This window comes from Centrocercus urophasianus, unplaced genomic scaffold (assembly GCF_019232065.1).
Source record: "Centrocercus urophasianus isolate 14NV4802_14NV808 unplaced genomic scaffold, USGS_Curo_1.0 seq_12, whole genome shotgun sequence".
Lineage (NCBI taxonomy): Eukaryota > Metazoa > Chordata > Aves > Galliformes > Phasianidae > Centrocercus > Centrocercus urophasianus.
The window spans coordinates 16317082-16338045 of NW_024884364.1; the positions used below are offsets into that span (position 1 = coordinate 16317082).

At 49.4% G+C, this 20964-nt stretch overlaps 1 protein-coding gene across 2 annotated transcripts in view; it reads left to right on the forward strand.

The window, feature by feature from the left end:
* Positions 1-20964, forward strand: part of IGSF3 (immunoglobulin superfamily member 3) — a 77395-nt gene that overhangs the window by 51435 nt on the left and 4996 nt on the right. For both annotated transcript variants that reach the window (XM_042809761.1, XM_042809762.1), the window contains 3 exons: positions 2512-2916; positions 16840-17250; positions 18964-19371. In XM_042809761.1, coding sequence (XP_042665695.1) covers positions 2512-2916; positions 16840-17250; positions 18964-19371 — 1224 coding nt within the window. The remainder of the gene's footprint in view (positions 1-2511; positions 2917-16839; positions 17251-18963; positions 19372-20964) is intronic.

Sequence of the window (20964 nt, forward strand, 5' to 3'; positions counted from 1 at the left end):
GGCTGTGCCCCCTTGGAGCCTGGCCCACCCCCATTGCCAGTGGAATGGAGGCACTGGCTGACTACCTGCAGCTTCTGGATAGATTGGTGCAAAACTTCTGCTTGTCCTATGGTGTTTGAAGGCAAAATCTGAGGGGTAGCTGTGGCAGGGGCAAAGTAGGGGGTGGCTGAGGAAGGTAAAGTGGCTGTTGTCCTTCCAACGAAACAAACTGGCCGTACCTTGATTTGCACTGACATGGTGCCCTACTTTCCACCAGCAAGGGAGCTGGGCTGTGGGTAGTGAGGTGGTGGTTCTCCATCTGTGACCCATGTGCATCAAAACTTCTTTGCGTGCCCTGGGCAAACCTCAGCTCAGCTCCCCAGACCAGGAGAAGGAAACACCAGGTGTCTGTTGGCCCATCCACCAGAAATCATGAGCATCTCCAGCGGCATCAGAAGCCCACAGGAGCCACGTATTGGGACCGGTCCTCATTGCCTCTGCTGGGAGGCCCTGAGCAGCTGGCCCAGAACTGCACCGTTGCTTGAAGTCAAGCCAGATTAGAAGCCGTAGTCATTGAGTCTGGAACTCAGCTCTGCCAAAGAGCTCATCTGTTTCAAACACAAACGACATCAGTGTAAGGGAGGGGTAGGTAGGACGTTAGGGATTTTGCACAGCATGTATTACTTGGGTCCCGCTCAGGCCTTGCTGTATCAAGTCCTGGATCGGTTCCCAAAGAGTTCTGCAGGAGACTGAAGAACTGATGAATGTTCCTGCAAGGCCACTGATTTACGGAATGCCAGAGCTATAAACAATTGGGGTGTGCTGTTGAAAAGTCAAGATATAATTTTAATTTTTTTTTTATTCTCTACTGTATTAATCTTAAGTTTCGGCACGATGTGTGAGAGACCAGACTTTAAAGTCATAAAATACTCTGATTAAAATCTTGCTTTTATTCTCCTTTCCTCCCCTTTGCTTTTGACCTTCTTTCAGAGACTGTTCTGTTTAGAGCTAGAAAGCATTGCTGTAAAGCATCCAAAAGCAGTTAAGGACAGTACTTTGTGAAGAATTTAAGGCAGATTCTCAGCTGGCTTCGACTGTGTCTTTGTCTTGGGGTCAGTGACAATTGGCCTGCTGTATGTCCATGTGTCGGCTATTCTCTTTGTTCTGCAACTTCGGAAGGATTATGGGGGTGAAACAATGAGTAGATGAAGTTGAGATTTTAAAATATATCACTTTTAGTCATGCTAAAATTTAAGATGCTAGGAATTTCCCAGCAGTTCCAAAAGGTGGGATTGGAAGGAGGTTGTCCCTCTACCTCCATCCTTTGTTTCAGAGAAATTTCTGACTGTTGAGCACATCCTGCCTAGTTCTAAGAAGGTCTTCATTCTATAACTAACAAAGCTGAAGTAGCTCAGTAAGGTTTACGGACGAAAATACCAAATACTGTTTTGCTACTGCAGAATCTGAGGTTTTTTGTTCAGATTAATGCTTTTGAAATGTCTTCAGTAACTCAAATGGAAGGTGCTAAGAAAGAATAAGAGAGTTTTATTGCTACCAAAAAGTGCTAGTAAAAAAAATGCAGTGGGTTTAGTGACACTCGCATTTCAAGTTAAGATCTAATCGCTTGCTAGTCTGCCAGGGTAAAAAATTCTTTAGCTGAACCAGCACAGGTGATATTTAAATCCATAAATCTAGATACTCTATGGTTATGATGCAACAGCCAGAAAAGAGATGTGCTTTCAGGTGAGACTGCGTGTGCTTGCACTTCAAAGGCTCTCAAGTGCCTAGCAAGGGATTTCAGTCCTCAGCCGATGGGAAGGAGGAGGGTAAGGGAGGAGAGAAACAGAGGGAATACCAAAGCCTGCCTGGACACCCAGCACAGCCCTCCAGGAAGTGAACGCTTCTTGGAGAAGCTGCTGGCAGGGAACAGGGTCCCTGCTATATCTACAGGCTGTGCTGAAGTATCAGAACAGAAAGTATTTTCTCTCTCCAGTAAATGAGCAGTGGAAATTCCCTGACCCAAAATGTAAGCCAGTCAAATGGGAATATGTTATCTTTGCTATTTTCAAATTATTAACAGGCTGATGGTTTGAAACTCCTCTTAACCAACAAAGTACTGGGTGCAGACAAGTAAAAATGTGTTGACTGGCTTGTGGAGATGTACGTGTGTGAGGATAACTGTATACATCAAAGAACCATAGAGCTGTAAGGCAGTGATCTGGAAGAGAATGGAAAGTGTGCTATGTGGAGAAGTAACCAGCTTCTCTCACTCAAATTGCTGCCATCCTGGGATTCCATAACCTCTGCTAGGTTATAACTTCTCCAAAGTGTGGAAGAAAGCTGTTTCTTCTCACTTTCCCCCGCCTTTCTCTCCCCTGCAGTGACCAGTTGCGGACCTGGAGCGGGGAAGAAGGGGGGAGGGTCCCTTGGCAGGAGATGGCTGTGAATCATGGTATCTACAAGTGCTCATGCTTGTTCCTCTTGCAACATCAAGCCTTGTGCTTCAAGGCCCTTTTCTCTCTCTTTTTGCAGAGGCTGGTTTTGCTGTCACAGCTATTTCCCGCACCCCCGGGGTAACCTACAACGAGTCCTTTGACCTTCAGTGCATCATCAAACCACACTACCCATCCTGGGTGCCGGTGTCAGTGACGTGGCGCTTCCAGCCGGCAGGCAGCAGCGAGTTTCATGACCTGGTCACCTTCACACGTGATGGTGGGGTCCAGTGGGGTGACAGGTACTTGGGCTTCCGGACACGTACTGCCATTGAGAAGGCTGAGTCTAGCAACAACGTGCGCCTCAGCATCAGCCGGGCAAGCGACACGGAGGCTGGCAAGTACCAGTGTGTGGCTGAGCTCTGGAGGAAGAACTACAACAGCAGCTGGACTAGGCTGGCAGACAGGACCTCCAACCTGTTGGAGATCAGGGTCCTACGGCCAGGTAAGTGCTGAGAATACACAGGGCGGCAGCATGGAGGTGCAGTATGGGATGGGTACATGCCAGTGCTGTGGATGTCTGTCCAAAAGATGGACCTTTCCTGTGGCTGCAACTGATGTCAGACCATTGGGAAAGACTTGGGTGGGACTTTTTGGTGGTGGATACGTTGGAATCTCTTTCTCCATCTTTGGGAACTGTGTACTTTCTTTGCTCCTCATGTGTTGTTCTCAGGGTTTGCTTCTGGGAGATGAGGTGGGTGAGGCTTAATCAAGTCTGTGTTCCTGTGAAACGAAGATGGCTTTCAGAATACCTCCTCCATTTATCAGAGTGGACTCTCATAGAAGAGGGACAGGATCAAAGAAGAGTGATGCTTGCACCAGGGCCTGTATGTGCACACCTATCACAAGGGGTGTGCTGCAGTTCTTAGTAACTGGCTGTATCTCTTGCACTGTTGGTGGTATTTTCAAAAGCAGCTAGTGTTTAAAGAGCCTGACTTTCATCTCTGCTAGAAATTGAGCCCTGTCCAGCTGGAAGTCATCAAGTCCTTGGTGTGCACCAATGGGGAATGTGCACCATCTAGGCAACAAGGATCTGGCTTGGCTGAGGCAGTCAGAAAAACCTGTGAGAAAACCTGTGCAGCCAGTAGTGTTAGGCACCTTCTGCAGGCTTTGTTGCTGACTTCTTGGTGGGTGGTGCCCCTTGTTCTCCTTGAAGGCTGCCAAGACGTGAAGTCAGGGTAGCTAGCAGTGGAACCCTGCTGAGCAGAATGATTTACTGCTGCCTGAGCCTTAGGGCTGGAGTTCCTGTTTGAAGTGAGGCTTTTTGCACCTTCGAGACTCTTGGATTAGGTCTTTGTAATACTGTTAGTCCTGGCCTTGTGTTCCTGTGCAGAGGAATGCCTCCCTAGGGTTTGTCTTCTGGCTTGAGGGTTGTTTTTCTTCCCTCAGTGGCTTTTTTTGTACTCTTCCACCTTCCCCAATCCTTTGCGTGTCTTTGCAAAAGTCAGGAGATGCTGCTGCCTCGTGAGTTCTCTACCTTCTTTCTTTCCTCCCTCTCTTCCTGCCTCCCTCCCGCCTCCCTTCCTCCTTTTCTCTTCTCTCGCCCTCATCTCCAGGTTAATCTTTTCTATTTGTCTTGATTATCCTGCCTTGTGAGACGTTTTGCTGCTCTCAAGGTCATGTTTCTGATGTTCATCATTTTAGCATATTTCCCTATGAAACAGCAGTGACTGGAGATCGTCCCTGGAGTAATAGGCTTCTTTATGGCATGTCTCTGTGCGTGCGTATGTGTGTGAGACAGGGAGGAAGAGAACCTCTGTATTACAGCTCAGTGTGGCCAGGAGGACATTTAAACTATGCTCTGGCAGCCGGTTCCCCTTTACTGGTGCTGTAACCATCAAGTGGTTAACAGAACAAGTGACTCCATGGTTCTTAGCACCTCTCACTGTCTCTTTTTCAGAAGGGGTCGTTTGGGACTGAACAGAGTTGAGTGTCTGAGAATGCTGTCACAGTCCAAGCCTGTGGCCCCAGAAATCCTGTCCCCTTAATCTGATGCAACTGTTGTCCCAGTCTCTTTCCTTTGCCACTAGCCCTAAGCCCCTACCTTGACACGTATACCAGCGAGTTTGGGGTGAGCTATCCCCACTACAGATCTCTTAGGGGATATGCAATGAAGAGGGCATCTCTGGAGATCTTTTAGCAAATTGAGCTAGCATGTCTTTCCAGACTGCAAGTTAATGTTGGGATTTTGGTTTTCTCTCAAAACCTCAGCTCCCTGTTTGTCAGTGACCTTTCTGTTTGACGGGTTCGAGGTGCAGAAGTGGCAGTAGATATATGTATGCCTTTTAAGTGTGTTATGGTGAGAAAGGTAAAACAGTGGCTTCCCGATTGCTTCATTAATCTCTCTGCTTTGTGAAGTCCCACATCCTCTAGGGTTTAGGTGCTGGAGCTTCTGGTGTGCTGGTTTGCTGTTTCAGCACTTTGGCCATCTCTTCTTGGCAGTCTTGTGGTGGTAAGTGTTTGCAACTGCAGGAGTTGCAGCTCCTGTTCTGGATTGGCATACGTTAACATGGCTGCAACATAATTTCACCTGCTGCTGTATCAGGTAGCCAACAGGAACACTGAGGAAATGCAGCTCAAAACATTTGTGTACCTTCTTCTTCCCTGGAAGAAACAAAATGTGTAGCTCAGAAGGAGGAAGGGAATAAGGCAAGAAATGGCAGCGAGAGCCCAGCTCTGAACTGAAGGTCTGTAGGTGGAATGGCAGAAGTGTCCTGCGTGACATCTGGAGCTAGAGTTGACCTTTGGGTGTGGTGTTCCCAGTCCTTGGGGAATTAAGCTATTACATGGACTGGCAGCATGGAGAAAAGCCCTGTAGAGGTTGTGATCTGTACGTGTCAGAGCTTGTAGAAAAACAAGGTATTGAGAGGGCATGGTGTTTGTTGCTTGATGTTGGATACATTGGTGGATGGATGCCCACCAGCAGCAACAGTAATACCTGAAGCTCCAGTGTTTCTCTTTCATGGCCGACTTCCATAGTGTCAGGCTAAGAGGCACACTGCCACAGGCAGCTTCTATGTGTTTTCAATGGAGAGCAAGTTGCACTGCCGTAGAGTGAGTGCTGGGTTGTAACTTCTACGTGCTGGTACTGGGGGTCTGGGAAGGATTTTGGGCTAGAGAGGTGATTGGCTAGATTGCCTGTAGCTGTTTCATGTCCTTCCAAGGCAGTGCGCTCCTTCCAGCTTGTGAGCTGCCTGTTTCTTTCTCAGTGAGCTCATGTTGCAGCAAATGGGAAGGAACAATATAAGTCAGTTCAATTCATGCCAGCTGCTTCCCCACAGCCAAAGCTGGCAGGAGATCACGAAGAGGAGCGTGGGCTGAGCTTGGAGCAAGCCCCAAGTGCAGGGGTGAAATCTCTTCCCACCTGCAACCTTTTGAGAGGCTTCCATTATCCTGCTCTGCAGACCCTGGGTCTTTTAGCACCTGAAGTTAGGGCTTCCTCTGAGGGCCCCTGGCACTCCTTTCCTTGGAGGGGTCAGACATGGGAGCACTCCCTGATGCTGTGGTGTTAGAGGAAGATGCGGTACAAGTGGTTCCTTTTGAATCCAGGTGAAAGTGTTTGCATTTATCAGTTCGTCACATGTTGCTGGGAGAACATATGCCCTGTAATGCCTTATGGAGCCCAGGAGGGATGCGGGAGGTGTACAGGGGACAGGGAGGACCTGAGAGCTTAGCAGCCTTGCTTAGTTTGTGGCTCTTTTGCAGATCTTGGTTCTCCCTGCCAAGTTTACAGAGGTGGAGCAGCTGAGACTGGGCAGGCTATTTGCAAGCAGTGTGAGTTTGTGCAGTCTGTGGGACACAAACAAGGGCAGCAGACAGTCCCTGGCAGCGCAGTAGGTGGAGGGGGCTGTGCTGTGATCTGAGCAGGCTAGGACGTCTGGGTATAATTCTTTTGGCAAGAAGGCTCTAGCAGATTTGTACTGGTGTATTAAATTGCTATTGTCCTTGTGTGCATTCCCTGACTTATCTTTCCCCTGCAGTGAGTGTGGGGTGATTTGGCAGATCTCTGGGGGTCTGATCACAGCTCCTTCACAGGAGCTGGCTCTGGAGAGGTGGGCTGGCTTCACTGCAGGGATCGCTCTCTCCCAGTCCCCATGTACAGCTAGACACAGCCCTTCTTGGCCCCACACTGCAAGCTGCATGCAGACAGTTCGCCTCTGATAAATGCACGACCACCTTGTGCCCACAAGTTGATTTCTTTTTCCCATCTTCTGCCCTTCCTGTTCCTCCCTCCTGGCGTCATCTCTCGCTGGCCCTTTCATGACTAATCCTGAGGCTGGCACAAAGGGGGAAACTGCAATCACCTCTATAAATCTGTCCTCTTGCTACTGTTTTTTTTTTTTTTTGACAGTAATGAACGTGGGAGGAGGGATGGGGAGGAGTGAATGAGATGAGAACTGAGCATACACTGGGGTGCTGGGCTTCTTGCTGCTTTTTCGCAAGCTGGGCTATGACAGATTGATTGACCTGGGAGCCATCGAGCAAACAAGACGTCAGACTCTTCATTAGAGCATTAATTAGCTTCCAGGGTCTCTCCAGGGGCTGCTCCATAAAGTTTGGTTTACAAGAAGCTGTCTGGTTGAAACTTAATGTGGAGGGGGAGGGAGAAGGCTCCTCAGCTAGCCTTGGAGTGGGGGGGAGCAGTTGTGCCTTCACTTTCTTTGGGATCAGCATGAGACAGGGCTTTGTTGCCCCAGCTGTCCTGTGCCTGGAGGGGTGCAGAGCTGTTGCTCTAAATGTGACCCCTGGCAGCAGACTCGCTGAGTTTGGGTGGCTAGAGAAACCTGAGGACTCTTACCTTGTGGTCCAAGCTGTCCCTGGCGGTTGCAGAGAGGCAGATCAGCATCCTACTCATCCTTCTCTCTAAAGACATGGTCAGCAGCCAAGCAGGTGGTGATCATACAGACTGGGGATGGACAAGAACTGGAAAAATAAACTGCCTTATGGCATTCTTAACACTGGGAGAGGGATTTGGGATTTTTCAAACAGTTGCCAAGACACAGCAGGTCTGTGCAGAGGTCTGTGAGACTTTTTCTAATTGATAAAAATTGAGTACTACTACCTTTCTTCCTTCTGATTTCTTAATAATGTCTATGTCCAAGGACTCCTCCTGTGTTTGGATGTGGAAGAGGCCTTTTCTACATTGATGGCAGTGGTGTACTGACCATTCCCAGGCTCTTCAGTGGAGGCTCTAATGAGCGTGAACCAAAAGATGCACGCTTTGAAACCGAATACTTTTGGCTGCTGGCAGAATCCAACAATGAAGTTCAACAACGAAAGTTAATGAGGTGGAAACAGCCCTGCACAAGTGGAGTCTGGAAACTTATCTCAAGTTTGCTGCTTGCTTGATTTCAGAATGGTTTTGTTCTGTAGAATAGCACTGCTTCCCTGCTTTAAAGCCTTCTGCTCCATCTGGCAAATAGCTGTGCTCTTGCATGAGTGATGGAGGAGTTCAAGAGGCACTCAGCAGGGACAGGAGGCTGCTCGTCTGCAGTCGTGACTATGGTGCAGAGCAGCCTCATGTCCCCCATGTGCTCAGAGCTTCACTCCTTCCCCCTTGTTGCCCACAGGTGAGACCTGCTGTCCTGCTTCAGAGCTGCTGCTCCTCCCTGCCAGCTTTCAGCACGCTGAGCAAGCGGGAGGACGGGGCTCGGTTGTGCATGATTCAGGGCTGTGCCTTTGTGCAGACCTGCATTAACAGCCCAGCTGGAGCCCTTTTTCTCCTCCAGTTGGCACAGGTGGGTTTGCTTCCTCCACCTCTTTTCCTTTGGGCTTGTATTCATGGCAGCCTCTTAGCCTTGCACATTTGCCCTGGGTTGGGTGTCTTGGGGCAGTTGGACTTGCTGCTGCCTGTTTGGCATAGTTATTCATCTCAGACTGGTACCCTGGTGTGCTTTTTCTCTACACCTGCTCCCAACACCCTCATCTCTCTGTATTGTCACTGTCATATACCGAGGGCCCAGTCTTCTCACTGCTATTATGGTGATATCATAGAATCATGGAATTGTTTGAGTTGGAAGGGACCTTTAAAGGTCATCTAGCCTAACTCTGCTGTGATGAACAGCTAGGTCAGGTGCTCAGAATCCTGTCCAGCCTCACATTGAATGTCTCCAGGACATTGCTTTGTAAATACAGATTTGAGGTGCAGTTTTGCCCATGGACACACGTGAGGAAAACAAAAAGACTGCCATGTCCACATGAGCCCACTTGTGGGCAGGGGGAAGGAGTTTGTGCCAAATGTGTTTGACATTCCTGGTTCTGTGGCAGGGGTGCTGATCTTAGCCTTGTTGGATCAGAGCTGGGTTTCACCTGCCCTTGCCTTTGGTTTCTCATTGCTGATGTGGGAATGTACTTGGCTGCTCTGCAGGTTTGCTTGTGAACTGTTGCTGTAAGCCTGATGATCACATTGCTGACTGCAGTCAGTTAAAAATCAGGGCTTCCCTTGGGGCTTCAGCCTGCAAAACGCACCCGTGAGCATAGCCCCAGAAGCTGGATTTTAGATGTGTGAAGCACCTCAATGAAGTTAAGGAGCCAGAATGCATTCTTGCACCTAGCAGGACCTAACTTCGCTCCACCTGCTTCATGAGTGCCCACTGATCTTACTGCAGGATGTCTCACTTCTCAGCCCCCAAACAAAACTAATGACATCAGGAGATGTGAGCTGTGTGCAGAATACGCTGCTCTTTCAAATTAGTGCTCTTCCCAGTTACATTTTGCACTTCAAATTTTTCACTTCCATTTTAGAGCATTGTGTTGCGCTCTGCTACCTCATGAGTGGCCCTCCGATGCCGCTTGGAATATGCTTATACAGAAGCAGAATGTCAGCCTGTCGGCAGACTGTGCCCATAAAACTTCTTTGATGTTGACTTGAACGTCTTCTCCCCACCCTCCTCAGCTTCTCATTGATTTCCTGCTTGCTCTCCTTGAACTGAAATATTCTGCAGTGAGCAGTCCTTCAGCATTTCCTCACTCGAAAGCTTTGTGCATTCCTCGTGTCTCTAAAGCACTCAAAAGCAGCTATCGGGATGGCTCTGGGACTGCCAGCCCTTTGGGTAGAGAGCACTGGTTTCTCTCTTCTCTTTTCCCCAGTCCATGGAGCCTAAGGCCTTCTGCTGGGCTCCATGAGATGAGTACCCCAGTCCCAATTACTGTGAATCCCCTGCTCTTGGCTTCCACAGGTGTTGGTTCGACTGATGGGCTGGGGTGTCTTCTACTGCAGGTGATGGCTTCTCAGCAACTTTGTTCTTCAGCACAACAGTCGCCTGCATAGTCAGGTGGTTTAGCAGTGCCCATGTAAAGGAAGTAACTTCACTAAAACAAGCCTAGCCATTTTTTCTAGTGGCACTTCAATTACCTGTGAAGCTAATGGCCCTATGTCAGCAGAACATATAAGGGCAATTTCTATAGCAATGTTTTTCAAGAACTCTGGTTCTTAAGGGACTGATTATTTTTGGTTTTCTGCCTGTCCTGTCATTAGTCGAAGACTTAAACACTGGGTTCATTGAAGCTGCAGCCTGCTTACGTCAAAATGGGAGACTATGGACATGCTAAATCTATGGCTTAGAGTGTTTTATCTTAACGTGTATATATAACAGTTGTCTCCCAGGGCCGTTGTACTTGCTTAAGTAGGAATTTGGGATGCTATCAAAGAAGATTCCTACAGTTTTCCCTGTCCTGTATAATAGGGAAGCATAGAGTCCAGAGAATGATGGATCTGTACTCTATCCCACTGTAATACTTCCTCTGTCCTTAAGAAGTTTAAGATGACAGTGTGTTGAGAAATGTCATATGGCTCATTTCTTTCAGTTGTTCTTCCACACAGTAGATGGATTCATCAATTAGTTTATGGAGGCAGCAGTATCATGAACTCATGAATCATGAGTTTAGGTTTCACAAGGCAAGTGGAGCTGTGCACTTGATTGTGCAGAGGGAAATGATCCTTAGCTCTGGCACTTAAGCTGGTTACATGGTCCTGTTTCATTCCTTGTGCCACCATTGATCCCACTGCAGCAAATTAACCTGGTGAAAAGAAATAATTAACGATGAGTGGAGTGAGTGAGCTCTTGTATGGATTTGGTTGTATCTTCCCAAGTATCTGTGCACTGACAGCTGGAGCTGGCAGAGCTGGTGCAGGTAGTACAAAAAGCCTCACAATCCTATGTGAGGTCTGTCTGGGGGGCTTGCTGTCTGGATGGCAAGAAAATGGTATTGCATGTCACTCTTAGCATCTCATGTCACTGTGTGTAGCAGCCAGCTGTTCAGTGGGAGCCTCTGAAAGAGCACAAGTCAAACCTAGTGAGCACGAACAAGACAAATTGCAGTCACAGTTAGGGGGAGCAGCTCTATGCTAGGATGTGCCTCGAACTTTTCAGGTGTCTGTCTGACACTCGGTGAGGAATTGTGGCCATTAATGGCCAGACTCTAGAATGACTTGGGAGTTTGTGCGTGGTGCTGCCATATGTGTTGTAACTTGCCCTTTGGCTATGTTTAATTACTTTTTTTTTTCCTAATTGACATAGCACTCTTTTGTTTGAATTCTTTCTGATGAAGGGCTGATTAAATATCTGTGTGTTTTTGTGGTTTTTTTTTTTCCTTTCTTTATCCTTGGCGGCTGTAGCTTGGTACTGAATTTATCTTCTGGTGATCCTATCTCCATACTTTAATTTACAAGTGATCAGTGAGCCGTACGTTGTTCTCTGACAGCAGGCACAACTCATGCTGGGAGCCGTTTATTCCCTCCCCTCCCCTCTCCCGCACAACTTACACATTTATTTCAGGGTTTGACAGGAAGGTTTCTAATTTTAGAGCTGTGGGGCATTTTGATTTGGGTTATATCTGTGTTTGTTTTTATTCCTCCAAGGTAAATTGTCCTCGAGTCCTTGCTGTCCTGCAGGGAGACGTGGTTTCTCAGGAGGACTGTGAGGTGTGTCCCCAGGCTTAGCTGCAGGTCCTGGACCCCAGAGCCACTGGCTTCCCAGCTTCCTCCATCCCACACAGCATTCTCCAGCTATGTCTGCAGATGCTCCTGGGTTTTAGGGAGACTTTCTAGATCACAAATGCACACTTCCCCAAGGCCTGGCCCACCTGAGGAGAGGCAATGACTCCTTCAGAAAGGGTTAACGTTTCCTCTCCTTTCCGTGGAGCTGCTCTCACAGTAATTCAATCATGTCAGCCTGTTTGCAGGCAATAATTCATTGTTATACGAACACTACAGTAAAGTGACAAGTTAATAACGGCAGTAATAATGGCAGGCAAAGTCTAATGCTATTTCCCATTCTCCTACTCCTGTTGCACCAGCAGAGGCCCATGTTGGCTAATGCAATTTGCAAACTCACTAATCCAGTTTCAGTAGGGATTGTGTTCTATTAAAAGAGAATAACAGCAGTCGGTAGCTGTGCTGCCATGTTCCTGGCCCCTCTGGGAGACTGTGCTGGCACTGGAAGTCTTTGTCTTTGCAGTGATTCCTGTGCAACACTTAAGCCTATCAAGTGAGCTCCTCGTAGGACCCATTCCTCTTTCTCCTTAAAATGAACACCTTTCCTCTGGCTCCTCTCTTCTGTGAAAGAGCCACTTCTTGCAGCTCCTACATCTTCTCCTTTGTGCATTAATGTGCTTTCAGCTAGCCTAGTGAGCACAAGGCACCCATCCCTTGTCATGTGGTCATTGTGCTGACGTGTGCTTGCTTGCTCCCGTTGCCACTGTTCCCCACGGTCATCAGCGTGTGCCCTTGCAACACACACATGAGAAGGCAGAGGAAGCTCTTCATCTGTGTTTTATGGAAGAGGTGGCAGAGGTGCCAAGTGTTAAAACATGTCGTAGCCTGTGGCAAAGCAGTCATCTGCATACAAGTCTCTTGGAGCCAGGCAAGTAGAATTTAGGGCACAGAGTGCTCTTGGAGAAATGATGAGGCACTTCTGGGTGCATGGCCACTGTCAGCTGTGCTGAAGTGTGACTGGTGCCCCTCGGGTCTTATGCCTGAATATCATCTTGGGGCTTCTGGAAATAGGTCTCTCCTGGCTGACCTTATAGATGCCATCCCTGTTGTCAAACCCTGTGTGAGCTCAGGCTGGCTTGTCCCCATTTCTTCTCTCCCTATAGCCCTCACCTCCAATCAGTGAGATCCCAATGGAGGCTTTTAGAAGTAGGGCAGTACCCAGGAAAACTTCAGTACTTCACCAGTTCTCTCCAGAAAAGCACATCATCTGGAGGAGCGCTCCCCAGAGGGTCACGGTCTCCAAAGTGGGACACAGCAGTCCTTGCTGCCTCCCTGTGCCCACAGCAGGCTCCCTGGAGACTCTGTGGGTTGCTGATGGCTGTCTCCATGCCCACTTCTACCCAATGGCAGCTGCCCAGGGGCATGCAGAGCTCAGTTGCCCCTCAGCTGGCAGCCAGCCCCCTTCTCCTTTGCAATGGGGGCACGTTGGGTTTTGTATGGTATTTTCTGTGATGGGGGGAGAGCACCTTCAGCTACAGTTAAATACTGTCATTGCCATAATGGTGATAGTGGTCCCCACATGGAAGGTAAACATTTAGCAGAGGGCTGCTGTTGTATTTTCTTGACAGCTATGAGGGAAGTTGATGTGAAGAGTCTTGAGACAGAGCATCTTTGTATCAGAGCATTTTTAGTTACAGATTGCAGTGTGCTTTAATAAAAGTGAGTGTTGTAACCTCTGCCTGATGATTAGGAAGTAGAGGCAAGAAAGCCACCCACCTTAACAGCTGCGAGGAGCAGCAGCAGAACTGTACATCATGCCTTCCTTCTCTGAAGACTGGTTTCCCTTTCCCTGAATATCTGCATAACTGTGCTTGCCTCGTGCTTGGCCTGAGGAGACTGCTTGCCTTGTGGTGTTCAAAAAAACCCACAAAATAAGTATTAGATTGCAGAGTACCTAACCGCACTTTCACCTGCAGTGGCTGTAGGGGTGGGTCAGGCTTGGACCCCAGCCCACAGGTGCAAGCTTCCTGGACCTCATAGAATCACTGAATATCCCAAGTTAGAAGGGACCCACAAGGACCATCAAGTCCAGCTCCTGGCTCTGTGCAGGAACACCCAAAATTCAAGCCTTATATCTGAGAGTGATGTCTAAATGCTCCTTGAACTCTGGCAGCTTGGGGCTGCGACCACAGCCTGTTCCAGGGCCCGACCCTTAGCCTGGGAAGTAATGTAAAGGGCCTGTAATGCTGGAGAAAACTGTGTGAGGTGAGGTGGCCAGAGAGAATACAGACCTTCTGTGGACACTTAGAATCCTTGCCAACCTTGCCATCCGAGCAGGGATGCAGCATCCTCATGTCCTGGCCAGGCTCCAGCTCCAGTCATGACCCATTTAGCCTCCTGCTGTCCTCCAGCAGAAGTGATGGGATGCCCACACTGGTGCAGGACAGCATTTCTCTGTGTCAGTGGGCAGCTGATAGCTGCAGTCTTGGTGCTGGCTTAAGGGCCCCAGCACTGTTGAAGAATTCACTCCGTTTTGTGTGGCTGAGTTATGAAAAATATGAAGGTTGCAACCATGACTTGTTGCCAGTGTAAATTGAGAGCCTCAAAAGCATATGCAGGGCCAATTACAGCATGTCAAAGTATGATATCCTCTTTACTGGCACCCTCTAGGGAGCTGGGAGATGTTGTGGCAACGGGATTATGGCTTGTCGATAATATGCAGAGTAGTTTCACCTAGACACGTGCATCTGTTTCCCTCCCTAAGCAGATGTTCAGGAGACTGCTAAGAGAACATCAGCCTCCTGACAGCTCAGCAGCAGCTGCCCGTAACCCTGCCAGCTGACACAGCTGCACCCACCACCTGGGTGTTTTGGGCATAGAATCACAGATTTGGGTTGGAAGGGACCTTAGAGTTCATCTAGTGCCAAGCCCTCTGCTATAGGCAGGGATACTTCCTACTAGACCAGGTTGCTCAAAGCCCCATCCAGCCTGGCCTCTAATGGCTCCTGAGAGGGGGCACCCACAAACTCACAGGGTGCTCAGTGGAGCATGCTGTGCCCTGGGGCAGCCTGTATCAATTCAGCAGGTAGAGGCTGAGCCCCTTCCTGGCCCTCTGCCCAGACACATCCCCAGGCTAGGAAAGGGAGTTTCCCAGTGTCAGAGTGCAAGGTTTGGCTGGCTGAGTGCCTGGGATGTCACATTCAGCAACTACAGCAATTTTCATGTCATGTGGTAACTTAAACATGACCTGGCAAATTGCACAGGGCACAGTAAGATTCTCTTTGCATTGAAGCAATCTTAACTAGCAGGATGTCAGAGCTGTGGCTCCCTGTGCAGCCTTCTGTCCCAGGGGGAGCACTGCAGAAGTCATCGTCCCATCACTGCAGGCCTGGGCATGGGGGTAGCACCAATTCCAACACACATCTTGGTGCTGAGCAACCCTACCACACACAGCATGTGTGTATATGCTGCATTTTAATAGATATAGGGCTACTGACTTAACATACACAGTTGCTATAGTAACAGAGGTTTCCTTAGTAACGGTTGCAGAAAATAATCCAGCACCAATTAAAAATAAACTGTTTGGAAAGGGGGTTGGGGGAGAAAGGAAGCTGCCGAGCATCACCTTCCACATTATTGGCTCCTCTCTCGGGGACTCAGAAGATTGATTAATGCCTGAAATAACCTTCCTTAAGAGCCCAGAAGGTGGAATGGACGGGTGGCTGAGGCTGCTGTCCTGGGCTGAAACAAAGGGGATGGATGAATGGTGTGTGTCGGGTAGCAGGGGTGCCACAGAAATACAGTGATGCGATGCTAAATCTCTCCATTAAGTTGAAGTCTTTTAAAGAGGAAGAACGAGGGACTGCTTTCCCACCTTCTCTCCCTCCACCGTCTGCGTGCCATGCCCGTAACACAGCTTTATTAGCATACTTATTAATGCTGTGTGCAGGGTGGGCTCCAGGGGAATGAGTTACCAGGATGCCTATATCTGATACTGTACTGAAGCACAAAGTGTCACTGTAGCAGGAGTTTCTTCTTTCTGTTTGATGTTGTTTGTGTATACCCTCTGTCCCCCTGGAGTCGTCATCATCACTTGTGCTGGCAGGCATCTGAGACCCTGGGGTCCAGGGGAAGCTGGAAGGAAGGCGGAACTTGAAATGAGAGAGGGGGCAGAGTGTCTTCCTCGCAAACACGGGATGCGTGGGCCAGGTTTCCAGGGCATGGATCTGCACAGCTCCCCTGGCAGATTTCAGTCTTCTGTGCCTGTAGCTCTGCGCTTCATGCAGTACCTCTGGTACCCAACGGGTTTCATTTAGAGATTGTGCACAGGGGCTATTCACTCAGCAGCTGCCTGTTCGAGGGGTGCAGCCATGTGAGGTGGTGGTGGAGCTGGGAGAGGTTTGGATGGGCTGGTTGGAACAGCACAGTGCCATGGGCCTTCTGCATCTCAGCTATCGCAAACCATTATAGGCTGTTATTGTGACACCCTTCATCAGTTATTCGTGAATGTCAGCACTCAGGCGAAGGTGGTGGCAGAAGCTGCATGTCTCTTCTGCCCTTTAGCTGGTGAGCTTTCCTCCAGGGCATAGCCAGTGCAAGTGTCACATGAGGGCGCCTTGTATCCTCTGCAAGCAGCAGTGCCTTTGGTCCACTCTCACTGCAGCTGCTTGAACATGTGCAGGGGAAGGCTCTGTCTGCTCCTACAGGGAGGGGGAAATTGGAAACCAGCGTCACTCTCTCCCCTACATGGACAAGACCTAACGTTGTCCTTGAAGCTGTGACCGCTCAGCTAGCAGAATGGGAACTGCCGTCACGCTTGGGAAGCAAGAGCATTGGTGTGTCTGCAGCTTCTCTCAGGTTACACAATGCATGGTGGACCTGGGGCTGGCAGTCCTGACCACTTCCCTGGCTGTAGCGTGTCTGTGGGTTACTTGTCCCACCAGTGTGACAGCAGTAGAGACTTGTTTAATTCACTCTTCCCGGAAATGGTTTTCTGTGAAACTACTCAACAGCTCATTGGTATAAGCTGTAATTTGTGTGATTCCATCATCAGAAAACTCACCCTTGTGTCTAGAGAACCGTTGTATAGACAGGGAATTTGAGTTTGGGTGTAGCCTTCTTGCTACGTTTGGTGCCTTAGACCACAGTGAGTTGAAAGAAAGGATTTTAGAGGAGAAACTGTGAAAAAAGCAAGTCTCTTGCTGAAAGAACCTGGTGGGAGGACACAAGAATAGAAGGAAAGCAAAAAAAAAGGGCTTTGGTGAGAGAACATCTAAATGCTTTTGTTCTGAAAGTCCAGTGCAAGTGGGAGCCAGGCAAGCGCAGCCACATGTGCAGCTGGGGGAGAGCTCTTGGGTCCTCCCCAGACAGGTGAGTTTCTCTTCCGTGTTCACACCCCCCCTTTTCTCACCTTCCTTCGTCTCCCCCTGGCAGTGACCAAGCTGCAGGTGAGCAAGTCGAAGCGGAGCATCACCCTGGTGGAGAACCGCCCCATCCCGCTCAACTGCTCGGTGAAATCCCAGACCAGCCCCGACTCGCACTTTGCCGTGCTGTGGTACGTGCACAAGCCCTCCGATGCCGACGGCAAGCTCATCCTGAAGACCACCCACAGCTCAGCCTTCGAGTACGGCACCTACGCCGAGGAGGAGGGGCTGCGGGGCAGGCTGCAGTTTGAGCGCTCGGCATCAGGAGGGCTCTTCAGCCTCACGGTCCAGCGGGCTGAGGTCCGCGACAGCGGCAGCTACTACTGCCATGTGGAGGAATGGCTGCTCAGCCCCAACCACGCCTGGTACAAGCTGGCAGAGGAGGTGTCGGGACGGACCGAGGTCACTGTCAAGCAGCCAGGTACTGCACAGCACGCTGGTGGGGTCCCCTTTGGTTGATTGAGCGCTTGCTCTCATGCTGAGCAGCTGGCGTCCCTCACTCTACTTCCCTCTCAGCTTTGTCACTCTTTGCTTTTTGACTCTTTGTATTCTCATGCCCGCGCATCCGTGCACAAAGGGATGTTCCCCCTTTCACTTAGGCTGGGTTGATGTACATTCCAGCGTCCCACGTGAAGGATGTCAGCTCCCCTCTATTGAAAGAGCTGCTGTAACCAATCTGGTTTCTTTATCTGCAAGAGCATCATGTAGCAAGAGTGTCAGCTAGCGACCTAATGAGAGAGAACTGCTGTGTGCCTGCCTAGGAAAGCATTGTCATGTTCTGCTGCACAGTCTGTATCTTGGCAGGCGTAGAGAGTCTTATCTCTTTTTCCTCTGCACTGTATGCATGAGATGTGAGTAATGAGCTTAATGAGGTGGGGGAGCTGGCTGCCAGGAGGGGAGAAATCTGCTCTGGTGGTGGTTTCTGTCGTAAAGGAAATCTCTGGTAAAGACAGGCCAGCATAAGCTGGGGACAGAGCCCTGATTTCATGGTAAGATGGGAGGCAGAGGGGCAAAGACCATCTCTGAGAGCAGTCTGCACCCCATGCATGCTGAGGCAGAGCGTCATTACTTCACAAAGAAGCCTGCCGTGATCCTGCTTGCCCCAGATGCCTATTTCTGAGAAAGAAAATCTTTCATGCAGGGCGGAAACAGCTGGATAGCAGGACCAGAGTAAGATGCTAAGTGAGTTTTCTCTTGTCTGGATTTGGCTAGCTCAGTGTAGACTCTATCTGAAAGGGTGTGGGAAGGGTATCGGGTATGGTCCATAGCCAGTGCCCAAAGTGTTTGTTCTCCTGGTTGTGCAGGGAGCACAGCATGCCAGAGCACACTGTTCATTGCTGGTCCTAGCTGCTTGTTTCTAGCTGCAAGTTCTCAAGATGGCTGTGGGGCAGTCAGGGAGGGGAAAGCTGTGATCTGTCCCCTCCTCTTCATCACCTGCCCCTCACTGTGCAGTGCCAATTGCTTACTGCAGCAGCTGTACCAGGAAAGTCCAAGCTGTGCCCCTTCATCGAGGTCGTGAAGGAATTAGGAGTGTACCACACATCATTTTGCATAAAAGAGCTGATTGCAATCACTCCCGCTGTATCAATGAAGTTATGGAGCAAAAACCAGGGGCATTCCCAATGCGGTGAAACACTGTGTGACTTTGCCCTTGTGCCACTTCTTGTTTTGCAGTAGTATTTCCCTATAATCAGCAGTACCTCCTCTGCTTTTTTTTCCTTTTCCCAAAGCAGGAGAGCTTACTGGTTGGGGTGTGACCAGGCTCGTGCCTTCCACAACAGGAAAATGTGAGAAAATTGAGCTGTGACCTCTCTTCACGAGGTTTCACACACCCGGGACCCCCCAGGTCCTAGCAGGAGATGTGGAGTTTCCCACTTCTCCACGCCAAATGGTCAGAAGGCCCGTCTCATTTTCTTTTCCTTCTCTCTTCCTTTTTTTTCCTCCTTTTCCTCTTTTTCTTCATCACACTATAGGATTGTAGACCTGAGGGAAGGGCATGTGGGGAGACACACAGCCTTCGGTCACCTTGCATTTGAGGGAAATGGTTAGCAGGCATGGTGGTGATGAGTTGAGAGCTGGACTAACTGATCATAACCTTAATGATTCTTTGTTTTCTTGCGGTCCTTTCCTGCAGATAACCGCCTGCATGTGAACCAAACCCACAGGAACATCACAGTGCTGGAGAACCAGTGGGTGATGTTGGAGTGCCAGGTCAGCAGCCGGACCAGCCCTTCCTCACAGCTCCAGGTGGAATGGTATGTCTGGAGGCCAGGTCACCCAGAGAAGGAAGCCGTGGCCCGGCTGAGCCGTCAGAGCACTCTGCGCTACGGGGATCTGGCAACACTGGGGAATCTACGGGGCCGGCTCCACCTGGAGAGCCCATCACCGGGCCTCTACCTGCTCTCCATCCAGAACGCCACTGTGCGGGATAGCGGGGCCTATGACTGCCGTGTGGAGGAGTGGCTGCTTGACCCCAGCGACCGCTGGTATAAGCGGGCAGAGGACCTCTCCGGGCTCACCACCCTCATCGTGAAGCAGCCAGGTGAGGAGGGTCTCATGCCACTGGCTTTGAGCAGTTCTCTGCCCTCTTGGATCAATGCAACAGGGCACCGTCTGTGTGTCAATGGTGGTGAGTCTGGGCAGAGGTTGGGACCACTGTGCTATGGGCCACAACAATGCTTTCTTGGCTGTCTTCATTGCCTTTTTCTGAAAGAGGCATGCTGCAAGCCCTGCAGAGCTTAGATAGATCTGCGATTTTTGTCACCACTGCACCTGTATTTTTCTTTTTTAACAGCGCATTTGTCAAATTCAGTAGAATAAACTTTAGATGTTATTCACATTTGGATTGAAAGTCAGATAGCAGAAGCACTCTGTGCTTCCCAGACATGTGCCCAAGGCGCCGGGTCCTTGCATAGGAAGTAAGCAGCAGTGGAGTCAAGGTATTCACTGATGTGCAGGCAGTTTGGCATGATGCTGCCCTCTATTCCACAGGTAAAGAAGTACATCTAGGGCATGCAGCTCCATGGCTTTGTGGATTGGGACCAGGCAACTCATTACTGGCTAGGAAGAGCCAGCCAGTATGAGCGAGTGGATACTTGTCATTGGCCAGGAGGCATGAGAGGCCCCCCTCTCACTCATAATAGTGATCCAGGTGCCCTCTGTTCCATAACACTGTTTTGGCCATGTCCAGACCACAGGGAGGCAGGGATCAGGATGTTTTTCGTGCTTTCTTTTGTCTTTGAGGGGGAAAAGTGCTGAAGAACTTCCAAGCAGGGAGAAAATTCCAGTTCTGTCAGTTTTAATAATAGATAACAAGAGGCAAGGACAATTTGCCTTGGGAAACACGGATTCTCTAGCTTTTAGGCAAGTGACTCCATATTAAATGCCTGTTTGAAAGGAAGGCTGTAGGTCCAACAAAAGTTACAGTCCTGACTCGCCGGGTACCTTCCAGCTTTAAAAAAAAAAACATTCTGTGCTAGCATCTTTTGGTGCTGTACGCTTGCACATTTCATCACTGTGTCAATGACGTAGCTCTGCCACAGAGCTGGCAAAACAGTACAGTTCTGGGAAGGTTTTTGCTATAATTCCTTGCAGAGAAGATTTATGCTGCAGAGCAGGAGTTGTCTCAGGGGACAGCCCAGCTTTTGTTCACAAAGTCCTTGTTCTCAAAGCTTCTCTGTGTGAGATGGCTTCAGTAGAGGGTCCCCAGGGTCCCTGGGCAGTCCCTGTACCTTGTGTGCCTGCACAGTGTGAGTGGAGCTCCTCATTCAGGCTAAATGTTGCCAGACTTAGTGGACGAGGGACTGAGTGTGAGGGGAAATCCTTTAGACTCTTTCTGAATTGTGGGAAGATGTGGAGTGGGAAGAAGAGGATGAGTTGGGGCTGCACTAATTTAAGATATATAGATATGTATAAAGTGTTTTGTTGTTGTTTGTTTTTTCCTCCTCGCAGGCGGTACCTAAAAATGACTGAATTTAAAAATAGATAGCTTGTGACTCACGTCTCATTAGTGAGGATCTCCATACTCATTTTCCAGTACCATAGTTGTGGGCAAAGAGAAAAAAAAAAAGCCTCTCGGCATCTTCAGAGTGCAATTCTCTTTCTGTTTAACTTGCTGAGATGGGGGAGGCTGTTT